General features: G+C 36.3%; 1 protein-coding gene across 3 annotated transcripts in view; it reads left to right on the top strand.

The window, feature by feature from the left end:
• The window catches only part of DIP2 (disco-interacting protein 2), a 298,193-nt gene that overhangs the window by 77,699 nt on the left and 197,970 nt on the right, over positions 1 to 22,524 (top strand). For all 3 annotated transcript variants that reach the window (XM_089099548.1, XM_089099547.1, XM_089099546.1), the window contains one exon: positions 21,371 to 21,617. In XM_089099548.1, coding sequence (XP_088955674.1) covers positions 21,371 to 21,617 — 247 coding nt within the window. The remainder of the gene's footprint in view (positions 1 to 21,370; positions 21,618 to 22,524) is intronic.

The following is a 22,524-nucleotide window of genomic DNA, read 5'->3' as shown; positions in this document are numbered from 1 at the left end:
TAACCAAACTTCACTTTTCGCGTGTGTTACAGATAGTACATAAGTACCTGTGTGAATGTTCTATTCTTGCATGCTATACCAAATACGTACATTTAAGTGATTAGTGCTATGTAAGAGAACAATATTGCTGTGGTCAAACAGTTCGTGGTAGCGAACTGTAAATAAGGAGCGACCCGGCTCAACAGTAACCGAAACTTTAAAAAATGGGATTTTGATACGAGTAGATACATCAAAAGAATGGGATTTTTATGCTGATTTCAAATATACAAGTTTAGTCTCACCATTAGTTTAGTCTTACCCATCAAAAGTTACCAGTCTGAAAAAATTTGCCTTATTATCGAAAAAAGGAGGAAACATCCCCTAAAAGTGATAGAATCTTAATGAAAATCAAACCATCAGATTCAGCGTAACAGAAAACCCTATCGTAGATGTTTCAAGCTCCTACCTGCGAAAATGTGGAATTTTGTATTTTTTGCCAAAAGAAAGATCACGGATGCGTGTTTATTTGTTAGTTTTTTCTCTTTGTTTTTTCCCCAGGGGTGATTGTATCGATCCAGTAGTCCTAGAATATCGTGAGAAGGCTTATTCGAACGGAAATTAAAAGTTCTAGTGCCCTTTTTAAGTGACCAAAAAAAATTAGAGGGCAACTTGGCCCCCTCCCACTCTCTTTTTTTCCGAAGTCACTCTATCAAAATTTTGAGATAGCCATTTTGTTCAGCATAGTCGAAACATCCAATAACTGTGTCTTTGAGGATAGCTTAATCCCCCATAGTTCCCGGGGGAAGGGCTACAAGTTATGAACTTTGCCCAGTGTTTATATATAGTATTGGTTATTGGAAAGTATACAGCCGTTTTCAGGAGGTATTTTTTCTGGGGGGGGGGGGTCGGGGGAGGGGTTACATGGGTGGATCTTTCCATGGAGGATGTTTTCTTGGGGGGAGGAAAATTTCTATGAAGGGGGCGCCGGATTTCCCAGCATTATTTGAAAACGATCAGAAATTAAATAAAAAAAATAAGTTTTTTTCAACTGAAAGTAAGGAGCAACATTAAAACTTGAAACGAACAGAAATTATTACGTATATGAGGGGGTTCGCTCCCTAGTCAATACCTCCCTCTTTACGCTAAAGTTTTTTTAGTACTTTCAAAGGAGCTATCGATTCTATTTAGACGGCCTTTGTGATTCAGGGATTTGTGGTGCGAATAAAATTTGAACTGTAGCGTAAAGAGCGAGACATCGACTACGGGCAGAATCCCCTCATATACTTAATAACATATATATATAATAAAAAAAAACAATAAAAAACAAGCGATACGGCTCAATGGTAATCGAAACTTTAAAAAATTGAATTTTGATGTCAATCAAAAGTATTACTTTAAGTTTAGTATTACTCATAAAATGCCACGAGCCTGAGAAAATTTACCTAATTTTGGAAAAAGCTGGAAAACACCCCCTACAAGTGAAAGAATCTTAATGAAAATCACACCATCAGATTCAGCGTATTGGAAAAGCCTATTACATAGATTTCAAGCTCATATCTGCAAAAATGTGCAAATTTGTATTTTTTGCTAGAAGAAAGATCACGGATGCGTGTTAATTTTTTTTTATTCTTATTTATTTTTTTCAGGGCAATCGCATTGATTCAGTGGTCTTAGAACATCAAGAGAGGGCTCATTCAAACGGAAATTAAAAGTTATAATGCCCTTTTTAAGTGACCAAAAATGCTGGAGGGCAACTAGGCCCCCTCCCACGCCCTTTTTTCCCAATTTCGTGTGATCAAAATTTTGAGATGGCCATTCTGTTCAGCATAGTTGAAAAATGCAACAAATATACCATTGAAGGTAACAAATTCCCCGCAGAACCCTTATGGAAAGGTCTTAAAGTTATAAAATTTGCTAATTGTATGCGTATAGTATTTGTTATTGGAAACTATGCATACATTTTTTGGGGGGAGGGGGCGAATTTTCTGCTGTTTTTTTTTCCTTGGAGAGAATTTTCCACGGGGAGGGAAGTTTCCAGGGAGTAAACTTTTCAGAGGAGATTCTGCACAGGGGGAATTTGCCAGAATCCTGATACGAAATTCTTTTTATGTGTCTTGCTTTCATTTTGCCGACTCATTCTTACGCGGGGGCATTTTAAAGGTAATTTTGTGGGGTAAATTATCACCAAGATTGAATTATCTAGAGAATATTTCTGTTGGGAGGGGGATTTTTCTGTGGAGGTGGGGCTACATTTCCTGGCATTATTAAAAAAACAATCAGAAATTTAATGAAAAAATAGATCTCTTCAACTGAAAGTAAGAAACATTATTAAAACTTAAAACAAGCATAAATTATTATGTATAAGTGGAAGTTGCCCCTTCCTCAACACCCTTACTCTTTACGCTGATGGTTTAATTTTGTCCCAATTATTTATGAACGACTCCTGAAACACAAGTGTTGTTTAATTAGAGCAATCAGAAGTTTTTTTTTTCAGTACTAAAAACTGTAGCGTGAAGAGCAAGGTGTTGAAGAGGGGCTTATCCACCTATTGATGCAGGAAAAATAAAGATTAAAATATTTCAAGCAATTCGTGGTAAGGAATCAAACAGTTCGTGGTAATATAATAGTTTGTAAAAAAAACTGTAAGTAAGGAGCTACCCGGCTCAATAGTAAGCGAAACTCTAAAAAAATGGAATTTTGATACCAATAGATACATCAAAAGAATCAGAATTTTATGCTGATTTGAAATATACAAGTTTCGTCAAGTTTAGTTTGAAAATCACACCATCCGATCCAGCTTATGAGAGAACCCTACTATAGAAATTTCAAGCTCATATCTGCAAAAATGTGGAATTTTGTATTTTTTGCCAGAAGAAAGATCAAGAATGAGTGTTTATTTGTTGTTTTTTTCCAGGGGTGATCGTATCGATTGCTATGAATGGGGCGCTGGATTTCCCAGCATTATTTAAAAAAACGATCATAAATCAAATAAAAAACAATTTTTTTTTCAACATAAAGAAAGGAGCAACATCAAAACTTAAAACGAACAGAAATGAATAAGTATATGAGGGGGGCTGTCCCCTCCTCAACGCCTCGCTCTTTACGCTGGTTTGGAGGGGGTTCGTCCCCTAGTCATTACCTCTCTTTACGCTAAAGTGTTTTTTGTACTTTCATCTGAGCTATTTATTCTAATTAACGGCCTTTGTGATTAAGGGGTCATTCTTAAAGAATTGAAATTTTTTTTAACTTTAGCGGAAAGAGCGAGGTATTAACCAGGGGGCGAACCCCCTAATATACGTAATAAAAATCAACAAATATAGAAGTTCGTTACGAAAGTTAATTCGTAAGTTACGTCAGAGCAAAATTTCGAGAAAGCCATTTAGCCAAAAAAAAGTAAAATTAATATGCAAATTTCGTTTAAATTATTCATTTACGGTGAGTCAAAATCAAAGCTGCATTAATTCAAACGTTAAGAAATTAAATGAATTTTTTTTTAAGTGAAAGTAAGGAGCGACATTAAAACTTAAAATCAACAGAAATTATTCTGTATATGAAAGTGGCTGTCCCCTCCTTAACGCCTCGCTCTTTACGCTAAAGTTTTTATTGTTTTAAAAAATAAAGTTGTGAGACAGAGTCAAACTTTAACGTAAAGAGTGAGGCGTTGAGAAGGGGCAGCCCCTCCTCAACGCCTAACTTGTCTTTTAAACAACAAGTCACGCTTAACGCCGAACTTGTCTTGTATTTTAACTTATGCCTAAACGAAACACACTTGTCTTTTAAACGAAACACACCCAAGAAGTGAAGTTCGGTTAATCCTAATCAAGTATACGAAAACATGATGATAATATAATATTTAGAAACAAAATTATGGAAATTACTACAAAGAATTATGAAAAGCAGGCCGCGCAGAACGCATTATATCAGATGCCTAAGCTAACCCCTAACCACCTCTAAATATTAAATACTTAATTAAAATATATCTACATCGGAGTTTTCTCACTCGAAATAAGCAAATCATAACCGATTCCAGTGAGGCAAACCGGTTTTTGTGAGATCTTAGGCAGCGAAATTCTTGAATGTCTTTCGTTTTACAGACAAGTACCATAAAAGGATTTTAGTGTTAGATGTCAGGAAAACTGGGGGGCACCCACCCCCCTCCCCTTTCCCAAACCTAGAACCGCCACTCGCTGCTTCTGCTACTAATTTATCAGCTAGTAGACAAATGAAGAAGAAGAATAAAGACACAAGTAAATGCATTGTCGTTCGATCAATTTATATCGATCAATAAAGTCATATACGGTAACCAGTTTTTTTCGCGCCAAATTGTTGCTAAAGCAATTGCAGTGATATAATTCAAATTAAAAATTGTCAAATGAACTGTAGATGAAAGATACAGAGTATAATTCTCATTCAAAAGTGCATAATTATATTTGGTTGTCATTTAATACAGTAATTAACATCATCAACATATAAGGCGTATTTTTCGTTATTACGTTGTAATTTTAGTATTTAAACGCTATAGGGAAAATGTTAATTGCTTTGTAAAAGAAAAGAGCAAAGAAAATGATTTAATAGACCTGTCTTTAAATATATGTTAACCTTTTCTTTGATCGTTGAAATAGCTATTTCGTGTTATTCAATCTAGCCTAAAATCTATTTAGCCATTTATTAATATTTAAAAAAGAGAACAATAATTTAACATACAATAAAGACTATATTTATTTCTTGCAAATATTATACATTTTGCAGGGAATGGAAATAGGGAATCTTGAAAAATTACAGGTATGCTGTAGAAAAAAGAAAAACGAAAGAAAAAAACAGGCACAAAACATAAATTGTATTTTCTTATATAATGAATATATTTTGCTAATGATTAAGTAAATAGATTGTTATAAGTACTTCGATGCTTTCTGAAATTATTTTGATTGGTCGAGCTTTTTGTTGTTAGTTGATATTTATTTTTTATATATTTTTTCTGGTTCTCTATTCTTCTTCTTCTTTCTTGAAATGAAATTCTCCTTTGACCTCTCTTGGGGGTTGACATCTCGATTGGGTTCGATCCTCCTCCCCGAGGAAGCCGGGTTCACGATTATATTACCTTCAAGATGAGGTGCCTCGCATTGAGTACTTTAAGAGCAGCTTTGCGAGACTACACTTTTACTTAGAACGGTGTCCTGTGGGAAGTTATCCCCGAAAACCCGTCTGTTTAGTCCTTTAAAAGGCAGTTTAACAGGCACAACAAACCCTAGGTGGATGGTTGAGTAGTGGCATATCAGGCCTTTAAGTTTTGTGCCTTGTGCCGTGAAAATTGCCATTTAAAAAATTAATATTGTCTTTATTGACTTAAATGTCGGCAGCGATGTAGGAGCTAAGAAAATAAATTCTAAAGGAAGGAACGAAAAAAATGATGAATTATATGATTTCCTCTGTCGTCCTGAATTAAAATCTATTCCGATGCACTCACGCCTGCACCGAAGTATGATAATGAGTTGAGGGAGAGTGGATTGAATCCCAGCCTCTAGTGAATTTTACTATTTTCATAATTTTTCATTAATCCTCGAAGATTTATGCATAAAACGTCTTTTATTTTGCTCTGGATGAATTTACCCTCCCAAAAATTAAATTTATAGTCAATCACCCACATGCAAACAGTGTGATAGAGGGAAATGTTATCTCCAGACCAGTCGGTACGAAGTACGAACAAGCCATAGCGGACAGGTACGTTGGGCTCTTTAGGGCGGGGGATTTTAAAAAAATGTAAGAAACTGCTATTTAAGATTTAGAAGAGAAATTATACAAATCACTTGGTATCAGAAGTCCCTGATGCTCTGTACACTTTTTGGTCATCAGATTTCCAAAAAACAGGCAAATTACCTTCCCGTAGTTTTTGCTGCATGTTTTATATACGTAGGAATCTTTGGGAATATCTTGAGAGGTTGCCCAAGCAGAAACTCTGTAAAAGTGGGTCAGAGATCGAGTAATCGCATGTTTTTTGATCTCAGATGGCTTTAAACTGTGACGACTTTGCCCATAAAAAGTGCATTTCTGACTTTTTTCTTCATCAAAAGGGCTATATTTGACTAATTTTTCAATACTGGTACTTTGGGATAACATTCACTATTTTATTATGGAAATATTTAATGTCAACTTGAACTGAAATCAAGTTGCCATCAAGCCATTGGCAAATTGGAGACAAAGCCAAGACAGGTAGTCTGAGTGAGAGTTGGCTAAGCTTGGCTTAAGCCCTTTTCAGGATTATATAAGAAATGATATCATTTTCACTGGTTGTTAGGTTTTGTCTATCATCCATCCATCCTAGGGTTGAACTAAGTTAGATAGCCATAGAACTAAGGGATGATCAAGATTTTTGGTTTGACTCATGACGGATAATGTCGACTGGACTTGTATGCAAAAGGGGGAGGGGGACTGAATTTGCTTGGACTCACAGGTTAACAAGTGACCTAAGCCTAATAGGCTCCCCCCCTAGAGTCTCAGGCGGACTACCGTGTTTTAGGATTGACATATGACACACAAGTTCCCTGGACTTGTAGGCGACCGGGTAGACTTATAGTTTTCCAAGTGTTTTGGTAAACGGCTCGGGCAAATGGCAGGCGTAGGTTTGACTCTCTAATTGGACAAATACTTGTGTGCTAGCTCTTGGAGAGGCACGCCCGCCTAGAGTCTTAGGCAGGTCGACCGAATTTTAGAATGGAAAAATAACCGTTAAGTCGGTTGGAAATGCAGGAAAATAAGCGTCCAGTCCAAAGATTACATTTAAATGATTGCCTGCACAAAACTTTTAGGGGTGGGAGAGCATCCCCTAAAAAAAATTACTTGTACAATGACCCCCCATTGTGTTAAAAAATGGATAATTTGATAAATACAAAGTGCAATTTTAGTATTTTATAAACGTGTGCCCCTCTCTCGAAATACCTCTGCCCAAAACAGAACGAAGTAAAATCGTGCAGTCGTGTCTGTATTGGAAATATGCACTAGTTTATTGTAGTTTTTGACTTTTATTAAAGAATCCGCATCGTAATGACTAGTTCTTATGCCAAGTAAAATTGGATGAAGGCGTGTTTATCCGCGTTAAATTTGTAGGACATTCAGACAGGAGCGGATCCAGGATTTTGTTAGGGGGGGGGGGCAAAATAGGTTCATCCGATAAACTTGCGTTAGGAGCAAGTTTAATTAACGCAATATTGCGTTAAGTAAGTAAATTACACTACTTTAGGGGGGCACCCCCCTCGCCCCCGGGATCCGCCACTGCATTCAAAGTGATTTGTTAATTCCATCAAACACCGATCTAACAGATATGTCCAGCCCATGTTGAGGACTAGTGTTATATTGGTCTGTTTGACGAGCTTAACACCTCAAATATATTATGGAAAGGCTCCAAAGACAAGAAGTGCCCTCTACCCTTCCCTTACCAGCCCTTGCTACCCTTAGATTTCAAATTGAAACTGTTTGAACACACAAATTAAATCCAAAAACCACATAAGAGTGAAATATAGCTGTGTACCGAAGGAATTGTTTTGAGGTTTTTCTTGTTAGGAAATGAGGTATTTAGGGGTTTTCCTTGGCATAGATTTGAGGCCTTGTGAAATGTTCTCTCACAAAAATTGGATGAAAGGATTGAAGGAAATTGGGACTCCTTGGGAAGTGGCAAAGAGGGAAGCTTTGAATAGATTGGGACGGAGAAGGAGTGTTCGCAGCTGTGTTGGCTACAGATGGCTTTGTGCTGCAATAATCTGTTTGTATTAGAAATACTACTTTGTGAATTGTAAAACTTGAAACAATACTTTTATAGTTTGTCGCATACCTGTTTCAAATTATTTCGTTAAAAACGTTATAAAATCTTTGATGACAATTAACTTTTTCGCAAAGTAAATCAATTCAAGATCCACTTTATTGTATCTATATTATCAGTCAATATATCCATCATTCTAGCTATTCAGCACCAATTTGTATTTATTTTCCAAAATTGCCTTTTGGGTGTTTTCTAGTACAAGTGTTTCAATAAACTTGAAATAAACTAAGCCTTTGCTTAGTTTATTTCAACAGACAGTTTTTTCTTTGTATAGAAACCATGCGACAAACCTGGTTATACAAAATAATGTTCTTTTTTAAAATAAATTTGATATAAAACAGGGCAATAAACATAGCCCCCCTGTTTTGCTAAAAGTCCAATATTTAATTCTGGTAAGTGAAGCTTGAAATCGAGAACGCTTAGTTTGGCTTCCCAAAGTCAAAATACTTAAAAAACTGGCTATGAGTTTTATGCACTGTATGATGATTATATGCCCTGCTTCATTGGCGACGTCTCCTAAGTTGCTAAACTTCTTTTTTTCTATGCTCCTTTAAAGTTGCTTATTTTCCCCCTGTACTATTGCATCAGTGCACTCTTTGATCTATTAAACTCAAAATACATCTGCTTAAAGTAAAAAAACAAACAAAAAAAACAGCAAAATATGAATTTGTATTGATCTTTGACATGGAAGCATGAGCTTACTCAGAGACTTATTTCGGGGGAGAGGGGGAACATTTGGCAAGTCAGATCTAGAAATGCCAAAAATAAATGAGTTATGGGGAAAATAAATGATGATTTATATCTCGGCTGAGGCGGACAAAAAAAAAAAAAAAAAAAAAAAAAAAAAAAAAAATCTGGGATCTGGGGATTTCTCTCGCAGAGCTTTTGTAGCAACAGAAAAAAAGTGTTTTTCTTCTTCATATTCCAAAATTCTACTAGGGAAATCTCTTAGGCAATCTTGTTGGACTCCCCTCTCCCATGTGCCAGTATGTGGCTGTATTTTCTGAAGTTTCTTTATTTCTTTCTTTCACTCCTTGCCCGTCCGGGTAGGTCCATTGGCTTGTTTCTCTTATATTAGGGACAGGGAAAAGTTCTGGTTTCTACTTGGGCTATCGAAAATCAAAACACTTCTATAAAACAAACTGAAATTTTAGTCAATTATAGTTAGGAATTGCTAAATTTGTTTGAAAATAATAGTGTATCTTCTGCTCTGCGCTGGTATAATCAGAAAGGATACATCTGACATTAATCGATGTAGAAATCCTTTAATCATATCGGCGCACCCAAGAGCAAACGGGACGTCTTCCACTTTTTGTTTTGTAAAATGAGTTAGAATTACATATATTTCTCCTGTTTGGCTCTATTTACTTGGCACTTCTGCAGTGACATATAAAACGATTCGTGGAAACGAAGTGTAACTAAGGAGCGACATGGCCCGGTAATAATTGAAACTAAAAACGGAATGTTGATAACAATAGATACATGAAAAGAATTTGCTTTTAGTGCTGATTCCAAATGTATAAAGCTTATTATGTTTAATGTTACCAATCACAAGCTACGTGCCTGAGAATATTTGCCTGATTTTCGAAAAAAGGGGGTCCCAAAAGGTCAATTTATCTTTATAAACATCACGCCATGAGATTCAGCATATCATAAAACCCTACTGTAGAGGTTTCAATTTGCTATATACAAAAATGTGGAATTTTGCAGTTTTTGCCAGAAGAGTTCAGAGTTTTATTCATCAAAAAATACATTTTGGAATCACAATACTCTTATTCCCCCTTGAAAGGCTCCATGCCCAGGGATACAAGAGGAATATAAAAGAAACAACAATTTAAGCACCAACAAATAAAGGATCAATCGCCAAACGACATACAAGGTTTAAAAGAGACAATACCCGAGGCCTGGGAGTCAAAGCGCAGAGAAGACGACCATATGCCATCAAATAAATACCATATGATATGACCGCCATATATCATGAAGTAAACGCGAAGAAATATCACGGATGTATGTTTTCTTCCAGGGATGATCGCATCGAACCAGTGATCCTAGAAGATTGGGAGATGGCTCATTTGATCGGAAATCAAAAGTTCTGGTACCCTTTTTATTACCAAAAGATTAGAGGGCAATTAGCCCCATCCCATGCCCCTATTTCCACAAAGACACCCGATCTAAATTTTGGGATAGCCATTTGATTCAGTATAGTTGAAAGGTCCAGTAACTATGCCTTTGGGGATGACCCCCTTCGTCCCTGGGGAAAGGGTTGTAAGTTATTATAGTACCTGTTATTGGGTAATATACGAACTTTTTTTTTGGGGGGGGAGGGAGATTTTACACGGAGAAAATTTTCTGTGAAGAAGAAAGTTTCCCGGGGGTATTTTCCAGGGGAATATTTTACACGGGGGTATGGGATTTCCTGATATGATTTAAAAAAAGGTCATAAATTAAATATAAAAATAGTTTTTTCAAGTTCAAAAAGCTTACTTTTTAAAATTTAATTTACTGCATAGCACGAACGGCGGATTGGCCGATATTGAGTAGAAGAATATCTAAGGGGGTTTTCAACTGGGGATGCTCACACCCCCTGGCAATGTGAGAAACGAGGTGTGCATGTAGCTCATCCCCGTCTTACTCAACCCTCGTTCAACTCAACCCCCAGTCCATCCAAACCCATGCAACTCAGTCACAATTTAAGTCAGCCCCTATGCAACTCAACCTCATTCAACATAACTAACTTTTTTGCAGGAGTTGAAATGAATAGGGTTGAGATAAATATTTGAATTACCTGAGGGTTGGGTTAAATAGGGTCGAGTTAGGCTAAATGAGGATTGAGTTGCGCGGGGGTTGACTTGAATTAGGGTTGACTTAAACGGTGGTGACTTAAATGGGGCTGAATTAAGCGGGGCTTGAGTTAAAAGGGGGTGACTTGAATAAGGGTTTAGTTGAACGAGGATTGATTTAAATGGGCTGTGTTGAATGGGATTGAGTCAAACGAGGTTGAATTGAATAGGGTTGAGTTAAATGAGGATTAAGTTGCACGGGGGTTGACTTGAATGAGGTTGAGTGAAAGGGGGGTTGACTTAAACGGTTGTCACTCAAATGGGGGTGAGTTGAATTAGGGTTGAATTAAGCGGGGTTTGAGTTCAGAGGGGATGAGTTGAATAAGGGTTTAGTTGAACGAGGTTTGAGTTAAATGGGTTTAGGTGAACAGGGGTTGAGTTTCATGGGAACCGGGAAAGGATTTTTGGATACTTTTGAAAGGAGCTGCATGATCAAAGAATAGTGTTCTTACATTAAGTAATATTTCAGCAAAATCTTGCAGCATATTGACAATACCATTCATATGATTTAGACCCGTAGTTTGATCGGGTCCTGTAAATGTATTCAAGTTACATGGGTGCAAAATGAATAATTTTGGTTAGTGTAGGGGGTGCTAAAAGCCTATTTAAGGTTTATTGAACGTTTTGCCTAAATATTGGAGTCTTAATTTTTCAAAAAACGCATGTTCTGTCTTTTTTTTTTTTTTTTTTTTTTTTTATATATATATATATATATATAAATAATGACTGTCGGATGTTCACGTGTATTTAATTGAAAACAGATCATGTGTTTGTAATCCGATCACTTTTGGCTGAGTCAGTGAATGTGCTCAGAAGGAAATATGCTTGATCAAAGGCTCTGGATAGAAACTTGGTGTGAATTGCTTGTCATTTTGTTTTAGGACAGGGTCAAAGGCTTCCGAAAATTTTTACTCTAGGCATCTGGTAAACTCGCAGACGTTTTCAGGGGGAGGGGGCTGAAAAGTGTCTTCTTACACAGATCCATGACCACTGACTGGAAGGGGCTAGGAGGGATGCCCCCAGGAAATAAGAGGACATTTAAAATCTTTAGAAAGAGGAAAATGAGAAATACTCCTGTATAAATCCCGTTTAAACAAAACGCGTTCTAGTACTTCCATTCCGCTTCCACCTTTCACCACTCAGAGAATTTCCTGGCGGCGCCCTTGCACAAATCTATGTTGATGTCTAAATACTAAATTCTGCACTTCGTTTGTTGTTGGAGCAACATTATAGGGATTGAATCTAGTTGAGCTTTTAGATGCTGTCCACAAAGGCCCATTTTGTGTTCACAATCACGAGGAGTATACATTTTAAAATACAACTATTGCTTTAAACAAGTTTTGAATAGAATTTTCGACTTCGGGAAAATTGCATTGACTTCGGCTTCGATTAAATTAGAACTGTAGTCAATGGAATACGGCGTTGTTTTTTGTTTAATTTGCCCAAGGCCAAGCTTCAAGTTGCACATTGAGAATTTAATTTTACATAAAAATGTTACGGAGCGTTTTTTTTTCAGGGAGGGGGGGGGTATTTCTTGAAATGAATGGTATCTAAAAATATGGGCAACTTGTATAAATAGTTATATTTAGAGAAGCTAGGTCCCTAATCCCTATATGGGGTAAGTGCCTGTCATGGACCAATTTTTTGCTATTCAAAACACAATGAAAGCTCAATCTGCTTTGTTTTATAAATCTATCTGTTTCTGAGAATTTGAAGTGTTTTACCTTCCATTTGATTAAATTTTGTTTCGATTCATTTTCGTGCCTCAAAACCAAATTTAATTTGCACTAAGTACTAAATTTGGTGCACAAATCTCACCGAGGATTGTATTTTTTAATTTTATTTTTATATTCATATGTATGAACTTTTTTTTTGCTGTTCTACGCTCGGCCTTTGAAAATCAAAATGAATTCCTTGTAAAAAAAAAAAAAAAAAAAGTCAGGATCAGGGACCTACGTGAAAAAGGAACCTTGGGCCTCCCCTCCTCCGAGATCCTGAATTTGTCCAATTTCTGAGCATTTAATATTCAAGCTATGAAGTAATTTTTTTTCTTATTTATTGCCCCCCACCCTTGTAAAGATCTCACATACGTCCCTGGTCATACTCCCTTGGGCTAGATGCTTTCTGCGTAAGAACATCTGATTGCACTGTCTTTTAAGTTTCTCCTGCAAAGGAAAAAGCTTTCACCGTATTTTTAACTTCTCGTCTGACAAGTGCTCTGTTTTCACGCCTTAGCACTATTGCTGCTATTAAGTAAAATAAACTCAGTGCTAAACACACATGGAAACGATCGATTTTCGATTGTCATGTTTGTTGCTCTTACTCAAATTAAGTATGAACAAAGGGGTTGGGCACTAGATTGCTTGGCCATCCAGAATATTACATTGTTCAAAAAAAAAAAAAAAAAAAAAAAAAAAAATCGATGTTGCAAACATCATTGATCGATGCTGCACAACCCTCGTATTTCGTAATTTTTTTTATGTTTTCGGCTAAATATAGGCCTATTATCGACATTTATCGCCCCCGCTAAATTTATGAGTTAAGTTTAAATTTAGTCGCTAAATTTAGTCAGTTAAGACATGAAATACATTCTTTTTCAGGGAGTAGCTTTTGATTTTCAATGGCATTGCCGTTTGTATAGAAAGAAGCAGAGTTAAAAGCAATGATTCAATTATTATTATTATTAGTATTATTATTATGTATGGACTAATGAACTAAGTCAAGACTCAGGTCAGAAAGGCCCACTACCTCCACGCTCCCCAAAATTAAAATTGTATCACCAATTGTTGCTGGGCCATTAGTGTCCCCCCTTCAATTCAACTCAATTCAATTTTATTTCGAATAAAAACATAACACAAACATCAATAACGATAAATATCCTATAAGATAACTTTTTAAAGATCAAAAAAAGAAAAAAATTAAAGTAACGCTGACAGAAAAAAAAAATAGAAGAATAAAACATGGGTAATTAGAGCAAGTTTGTTAAAAATGGAAAGATTAAATTATATTATCAAGTTTTGTTACATTTTTATACAACTTGCAGAAACTTGTGGCTAGTTCAACACTGGAGGGAATTTTGTTCCATTGAATAATAGATTTGTAAATGGGAGATTGCTGGGCAGCACTTGAAACGCAATTAAGAATTTTAAAGGCTCTATTGGATGAACGGAGACAGTGGGCTTCCGAATTATTAATATTATAATAGGTTTAGTAGTTGAAGTGGAAGATTATTGTGGAAAGCAGAGTAAGCAAGCGATAAGTTTAGTTTTTGTATGATTTGATCAAGTGGAGCTATGCCAAAATCTGAATACAAATCACGAGTTGGATATAGACGCGGACGCCGAAAAACTGCTTTAATGGCGCGGTTTTGGGCAAATTTGAGTTTTTTTAATGAAGGACCGTTTTGTATTTCCCCAAACTGATCCGCAATAAGAAAGGTAAGGAAAAATAAAGGAATAATAGAGGGTAACTAGGATGTCAGGAGGAAGAAAATAATTCACACGGTTAATCATAGCTACTTGTCTTGGGCATGGTATTTTGAGATAGAGCTTGCCTATCTCTTCTTTTTTTCCGATAATTAGTTGTAAACTATATTAAAGTCATTTTTGAAATTTTGCTAAAATCAAAGAAGCGTTTTTTTTTTGTTTTTTTTTTTAAGTCTGGGTCCTTTTCTAGAAATGTTGCGATCGAAAAATGAATTCAGTATCAGTAGTCAGGGGTAGATCCAGAGGGAGCCGGGGGATCCCCCGAGATTTTTCTAGCGTCCTCATTTTCTTTATTTTTACTTTTTTGAAAATAAACTTGTCAATTCAGTCAATTATTGGCGCCCTTGTCACATTCCCCTCCTCCACGATTTTGCACTAGTTCCGCCCTTTTCAGTAGTTACTTGTACCATTTATGGCACTAAAATAGTGTTTGTCCATAGTTGACAAATTTAGGATGTACTTTCAAGTATTGCACATGGAGCAAGTCATTTCGAGTGATCATGATGTAATAACCGACTAAGACAATTTAAGCTTCGGCTGGTACTATACCCGTCTTCGCTACTCTTTTGGGATAGGTGTAACACTTGTAAACTGCTTTTTGATTGCTGCTTTTTGAACTCTCTTGTAAAGCAAAATTAATGCTCTGGCTAAAATACAAACGAGAGGCAAAGATCGATGCACTTGGTCTGACCTACCTTTCAAATGTCAGTTCCAAAGAATATGAGAAACTGAGAGAAGTCATATTTCTTTTAGAAAACAAGATTGAATAAAGAATACCATACAGCTTTACTCAGCAAAATCGTAAGCTATTGTAAACATCTACAGAAATAAATCAGCTTGGTTTATTCCGTTTTTTTTTTCTTAGTAAACTACAAATAATAGTCTGTCTGTTTGTGGGTTGGATGGGCGACGGCAACACCCTCATTTATAATAAAGTATTTTTGTGCTAAGTTTAGCTTAATTTTTTCATTCTTAGTAATTTCTGCTCGTTTTAGGTTTGCCATCTTGTATAGGCTAACTTCTGCCTGTTTTAATATTTAAACAGGCTTTCTACTTTTCATGACTTTTCTGTTGCTGTTTTTTAGCTTTAGGTTTTGTTCGATTATTAATTGACGCATTTTTTTTATATATGTTATGTGTAGTTTTGTTGGTTCATGATCTTCATGAATAATATCAGTTAATGTTGAATAATATTAAAAAAGTAATATTAACACTCGTTGTGCGGAGAAACACCACCAAGAAGACTTTCTTCTCTTATATTGCTGTATTAGCCTCGCTTTTATAATCAACAAACTCCACAATCTTTGATGCCAACTTTGGTGTAAATTGAACTCTATTTGTAAAATATAGACTCGAAATCTTTGAATTTAGAGCTTCGATTTTGAAATATCTGCCGGGATTCGCAATGGACAATCACAGAACTTGTACTCCAACAATACCAACTTTAATAGAAATAAAACACAATTTGTGCAAGTTGTAAATGGTGCGTTTTCATTTATGACGTTTAATAATTTCCGAATGCTCATGTGTGGAGTGAGGTGCTAGCTCAGTCTACGATGCAGAAATTGGTTTGGAGGGAACATAGGTCATGGGACTCCACTTTCAGCCCTCCAATCACACATATTGAAATATCTTGCATGGCTCTGATTTTTCACAAAACGTAACTGTCCATCATCATCATCCTAAGTAAAGAACGATGTGGGCACAATGTGTTGTTTTTTTTTGTTTTTTTCTCCATACCCGGGCACTTCGTATCGAAGGAGTTGTCGTAGAAAATTCGAAAAGGGCTCATTCTATTGGAAATTGGAGTGGCTAGTGCCCTTTTTAATAGTCGAAAGTGATTAAAGGGCAAATAGCCCCCCCCACGCCCATCATCCCCCCAAACACATCCAATTAATATTTAGAGATAGCCATTCTGTTCAGCGTAGTTGATTTCCAGATAGAAAATATTTTTTTGAGGAGAAAACTCCCCCAAAACCCTCGGGGCAAGGGTTTTAAGTTTTGACCTGGGGCATATAAGGTTTTTTATAGAAGGCGTTATCTTATAAACTTCAAAAAAGGCTCATTCGATTGGAAATTCAAAGGGATAGTGCACTTTTTAATAGTCGAAAGTGATTGGAGGGCAACTAGCCCCCCCCCCCCACGCCCATCATTCCCCCAAACACATCCAATCAAAATTTTGAGATAGCCATTTTGTTCAGCGTAGTTGATTTCCAGATAGAAAATATGTTTTTGAGAAGGACACTCCCCCACAACCCTCGGGGCAAGGGTTTTAAGTTATGCCCTGGGGGCATATAAGGTTTTTATAAAAGGTGTTGTCGTAGAAACTTCAAAAAAAGCTCATTCGATTGGAAATTCAAAGGGCTAGTGCCCTTTTTAATAGTCGAAAGTGATTGGAGGGCAACTAGCCCCCCTCCCACGCCCATCATTCCCCAAACACATCCAATCTAAATTTTGAGATAGCCATTTTGTTCAGCGTAGTTGATTTCCAGATAGAAAACATATTTTTGAGGAGGACACTCCCCCACAACCCTCGGGGGAATGGTTTTAAGTTATGCCCTGGGGGCATATAAGGTTTTTATAGAAGGCGTTGTCGTAAAAAAGGGCTTCAAAGAAATTCAAAGGGCTAGTGCCCTTTTTAATAGTTGAAAGTGATTGGACGGTAACTAACCTCCCTCTCACGCCCACCTTTTCCCCAAACACATCCAATCAAAATTTTGAGATAACATTTTGTTCAACGTAGTTTAAAGTTCTGGAAATTAGGTCTTTGAGGATGACAACCCCTCACAGCCCTCAGTTCTAGGATTGTATAAAACTCAAATAACTGAGTCAAACTCAAAACGAGCAGAAATTAACATAAGTTGGGCTCAAAACCTCTATGTCTTCCCAAGGCCAGATCATAATTTGCACTTTCCTGAAAAAAAATACAAATGAATGTGCATTGTCAGTTTAATATACATATACTGATATTTAGTAATCAAAATGTTAATATTATTTGATTTATTAAAAGTACAAAATTTAAAAAATTTATATATTTTTCAGTCAAGTGCAATTTATGTTCTGGGCTTGGGAAGGCATAGAGGTTATGAGCCCAACTTATGTTAATTTCTGCTCGTTTTGAGTTTGACTCGGTTATTTACTGTAATTTCTGTTCGTTTTGAGTTTAATTTATTTATCAATGCTGATTTGGGGTACTTTCACGCTTGGTAGATTATTTGATTTTATTTTTGCACATTTTTTGTTTAATGGAGTTCTTTACTTTTCTTTGAAAAACTTATTTTGTGGAAAAGCTTTTTTTTTATTAATTTGTGGAAAAGATCTGCCCTCCCCCAGCCCATTTATGTGGTTCAGTATATGACTGTTTTATTCAATCTTCTGCTCGAAATCTTTCTGGAATGTAAGGAGATTGACAAATTGTATGATAAATTGCGTAAGAAATCATAAGTACCTCTTGGTATCATAGACGTCGAGATTCAAAGTGTCTGTGCCCTTTTGGTCATGGACTTTTTTCACATTTTCAAAAGTTAAAATAAGAGGATTTCCTTCCAAGGGACAAATTTTATTTGTATTTTAAAGTCGTGACCAGGTCTTCATAACAGGTCAATGCTTCAAAATTTTCTAAGGTGGAAAAATATGAAAACAAATTATTTGCCAAAAATGGACATGTCAGAACATTTTGGACTTTTTCAAGAGAGAAGACCGGTCTTTCCCTCATCCTCTTTGTGGGCGGTCATGCTTCAGCTGACTGTTACTTCAGTAGGTTAGAAAAACTTTCTTTCTAGATTCAAGCTGTGTTAGCCAGCTTCCTGGTCCCTCTCGCTTGCTGTAAAGCGAGAATTATCTAGTCAGCTGACAGGGGTTTCATGAAAGTGCTAACTTCTCTAATTGCCTCCTATTTTTGCTAAAGTGTTTGTTTTCTTTGTCAAAAAAGAATTGGTAAAGATGTTCCTTTCCTCTACTCGTGTTAGGTTAAGACAAAAGAACAATTTAAGCAAGAAAATTGAGGAATATCAAAGATTTTAAAAAACAAACCCATAAAGAATTTGAATACTAGTTCAAGTCTGTTTGTTTCCAGTATATGTACAAAAAAAAAAACGACATTCCCCCCTCACCAGTTGATTTCTTGGCCTGAAATCAGGGAAAACACACACACACACACACACACACACACACATATATATATATATATATATATATATATATATATATATATATATATATATATATATATATATATATATATATATATATATATATATATATATATATATATATATATATATATATATATATATATATATATATATATATATATATATATATATATATATATATATATATATATATATATATATATATAATATATTTATTTATGCCCGCTTACAATGGAGAAATGGAGAAAAAAAAAGCGGAGTACAAAATGAAACAAAATTAGAAGAAAAACATGTTCAACACTAAAAATTAAATACAGGTATTTCATTCACTGAAACAGTTGAGTCAGCGGTGAGTCGTAGAGTTTACTGAGGGATCGTCTTGAGGCTCTCCGTTCTAGATCAATCACCTTGGTTGATGGATCAAGGATTCCATACATGGATGAGATCTCCGTGTTAGAAAATCTCAGTGGAAGTCCCAGCAAAAATTTTGCAAATCTGTAGTACGTGGTTCGTATTTTTCGACGCTCGGTGAGGTACAACATTTCTCACAAGGGTGATATATACCAGATGGCAGGGGAGACGACGGCGTTCAATAGTTTTGACTTAATAAATTGATTAAATGACCACTTGCATTTGACAGCTTTTTCATATGCTGAGCAGATAGATTTACAGACTGATTCAGTCAACAAGCCTCTAGTTGACCTAGATGTCTGGCCATACGTGATACCAGGGTATTTTAGGGACTGGGACTGATAGATTCTGATACCGTCCAGGACGAGATTAGAATTGGTTGAGTTGGTGCCACTAAAAACGATATATTCCGTTTTCTGTATGTTGACTCGTAGTCCTATTCTTCTGTATAGGGTCACTAAGAGACAAAGACTCTCATGTAGACACCTCAGTATGCTACTTAGGAGCAACAAGTCATCTGCATAAGAAATGAAACTTAGATCCAAGCCCTCCAAACAGAAGGTCCCACGAACGAATCTAGTTACAGAGTAAATCGCAGAATTAAAGATGATAGGGTTTAGAGCAGATCCTTGCCGAACTCCTTTGAAGAGCCGAATGGGTTCAGAAAGCTTTTGCTTGCGGTGACCAGTGATTGTTTCCCATCCCAAAGCTAGACGAATATGCGTGTGGGAGTACCAGTCATGGAGAACAAGGACAATGCGTGGGTCGACTCCTGAATACAAGAGGCACCACAGTGCCAGCGATTGGACGACAGAATCGAGCGCAGCGGAAATGTTGACACTGCAGGCAAAGAGTGGCTCTTTAACTAAAGATGTAGACCTCATTATTCTTCTTAGTAGCCGATGGGCGTTTCCACAGCCCAACCCATTTCTGAATCCACCTTGTTTGTCTCCCATTAGAGCGTGTGACGTAATATGGGGCAACAGTACCTTCTCAAATACTTTGCTGATAACCGATGAAACTGAGATTGGTCTGTAGCTTTTACAAAGCAAGGGATCTCGATTCTTTTTCAGAATATTGGATGTGCGACAACCATGAAAGATGGCAGGTGTGAGTCCCTGCTCGATGCTCATTTGGAATAGTAAGACTAAGTACTCATGTAGACGTTCTGTGCCGTGCTGTAAGTGCCTCGGAGTGATTCCATCGTGCCCTGGAGACTTTTTCTTTTTCAATTTTCTCACAATTATCTAAATATGCCATTTGGAGACAATGACATCAGTGCGGCGGAGTTTTGCGCTGAGTAATTGCCTCTCTAACTTAGATTTATATACGGAGTCCAGCTCATTGGGTGGTGGCGCAAACACATCCTTGTAATGATTTACCCAACTTTCATCGGGAATGGGACTTTCCCATTCCCGATGGGAAATATATATATATATATATATATATATATATATATATATATATATATATATATATATATATATATATACATATATATATATGTATATATATAATCCCATATATATATATATATATATATATATATATATATATATATATATATATATAATGGGATTAAATAAGAAGGTAAAAGTCTCCTAGGCTTAGACTATGTAGGAGATTCGGTTGTCCGAGATAAACATTTTTAGCAAAATGTATTAATTTTAGAGGTTTCCAGACTTTAGGGTGCAAGAGTAGGTTTGAAAAATAGTTTTAAGAAGACCAAGTTGTTTTGACTAGTAATGAGGGAAAAATGAACCGAATGAAGAGGTAATGCTGGTTAACGAGAGGATGGATCAAGTGCATAACTTTACTTACCTGATTCACTTCACTTCCTGGTTCACTTCACTTACCTGTTATTAGGTGAAGATTGTGGATGAAGTGACGGTGTTAAAAGTAGAATAGCCTAGGCTCAGGATGTTTTGTCACACTTGAAAAAAGTTCGGAAGACGGAGTAGGATTTGTTCGATGTTTTCCATAAGAATTGCTTATGGACACTTTTATGCACCTGTTCGACTGACCGTATATCAGACATAAAAATGAGGGTCTATCCCCTTTTCTGTGGTTATAATGAGAGAAAGGTTGAGATGGCTAGGACATGTTTGCAGATGAATGATGATAGACATCTAAAAATTGTTCATTTTGGCCATCCATCTAGGACCAAATGAAAATTAGGTCGTCCCCGAATGGGTTCAGAAGATGTCGTAAGGGCGAACTGTGTAGAAGATTGAAACTTCTTGGGAAGGAAAGGGATTGAAGCTTATGATAGACTGGGACTGAGGAGGTGTCTCCCCTGCTTTGTTGGCCTCAGGCTGCTTGGTGCTGCATTGAATTGTTACTAGTTAGTAGTATTATTTGCTGTTCTTTACTAAGATCATGCACACAAATTTTGTAGGTGTGTGTTTCTAACGATTTTTTCTCTAGCTTGATAATCTTCGAATTATTTTTGCTTGAGTCGGGGGCAAATCTGTTCACGTTGCAATTGTAGTGGAATTTCTACTCAAATATGGCCACTGGGCTTGTGCGCTACGTTAAAAATTAATGTACATAGTTATTGCAAATAAGAATGCTACTCTATTGAGCAAAAAAGCTAGGGTATTAACCATTATGCATTGAAGGGGAATTAATTGGAAAATTTGGGGTATAGGAAACATTGTGGCTTTCCTAAAAGTGATTTTTTTTTTCCAGATTCATCAACAGATGAGGACAGCATTTCTAATCAAGGGGGTAGCTCTGTTAGCACTCCAGAAAGGGATAGAGCGGCCAGAAGACAGAAACCTCTGGGGCAAGAGACACCTCCTGGCGGTCCTGGGCCCATTGATCAACTGCCTCTTCTTCAGCCTCGGCCTTTGCCAACGTTACCTCCTCCTCAATTACCTCCAAAGCCAGGATCCGTGCTACAAAGTCGACCATTGCCCCCTAAACCAACCGAAAGGTACGGTACTCTCAGCATGAACGCTTCTTTAAATTTAGTCAAGACTGAAGAATCAGAATATCTTCCAGAAAATTGTGGTTCTAGAAACTTCGAAATTATGGTAGAAAGTGACAGCACTGGTTTGTTTCGGTATACACTAAAGCACATTTTTATGCACTAAAATCTGGGGGTTAACGTTAGGTATTACCAAGAAGAAGAAGAAGAAAAAAGCCTAATCACACAATTACCAAGCTTTCATTGGGAATAAACGTATAGTTAAATCTCTGAAGTTTGCGTATATTCTCAATAAAAAATGTTAAGCAATGTAAAGTAGAACCTCGACCTTCAAAAAATTTGTTTCTCAGACTACACACATTTTCTAATCTTATGCTAGAAAGCAGGTAACAGTTTTTTTTTTATTATTCTTTTTTTTTATGATGCCCATGAATGCTATCAAAACCTTCATCCTTGTTAACGGTAAATAATGACTAACTCTTGCTAGTAGTAACCGATTCTAAAAAAAAAGTGTAATAATAGTAATATATAAAAAGTTTAAAAGGACAGGAGTTTGGTAGCAATTGTACGTATTGAATTTTTTTTTCTGACTACGTATAGCTTCTTAATTTGTTTGGCACAAGAAAATTTTAGAAAATGGGAAAACTCCAAAAAAAAGGTACTATGTTGATTGATATCACATCATCAAATTCAGCATTCCTGAGAACTCTGGAGCGGAGGTTTTAGGTCCTTATTTCCAAAAAAAGGAACCTTCATATTTTTCATGAGAATTAAAGTCACGAATGCGTGTTTTATTCTTTTATTTCCTAGGGGCGATGCTATTGAGCCAATAGTCATAAAACGCTGATAGAGGACTTTTGCTTTGTTTAGTATGAGAATTTACTTGGTTTTTATACCGGGAAAAGTTAAACCT

Source organism: Artemia sp. Qi Xiang Cuo, chromosome 13 (assembly GCF_049724085.1).
Source record: "Artemia sp. Qi Xiang Cuo chromosome 13, ASM4972408v1, whole genome shotgun sequence".
NCBI lineage: Eukaryota > Metazoa > Arthropoda > Branchiopoda > Anostraca > Artemiidae > Artemia > Artemia sp. Qi Xiang Cuo.
Note: the sequence above shows the minus strand (reverse complement) of the source record. Positions and strands in the feature narration are given on the sequence as shown.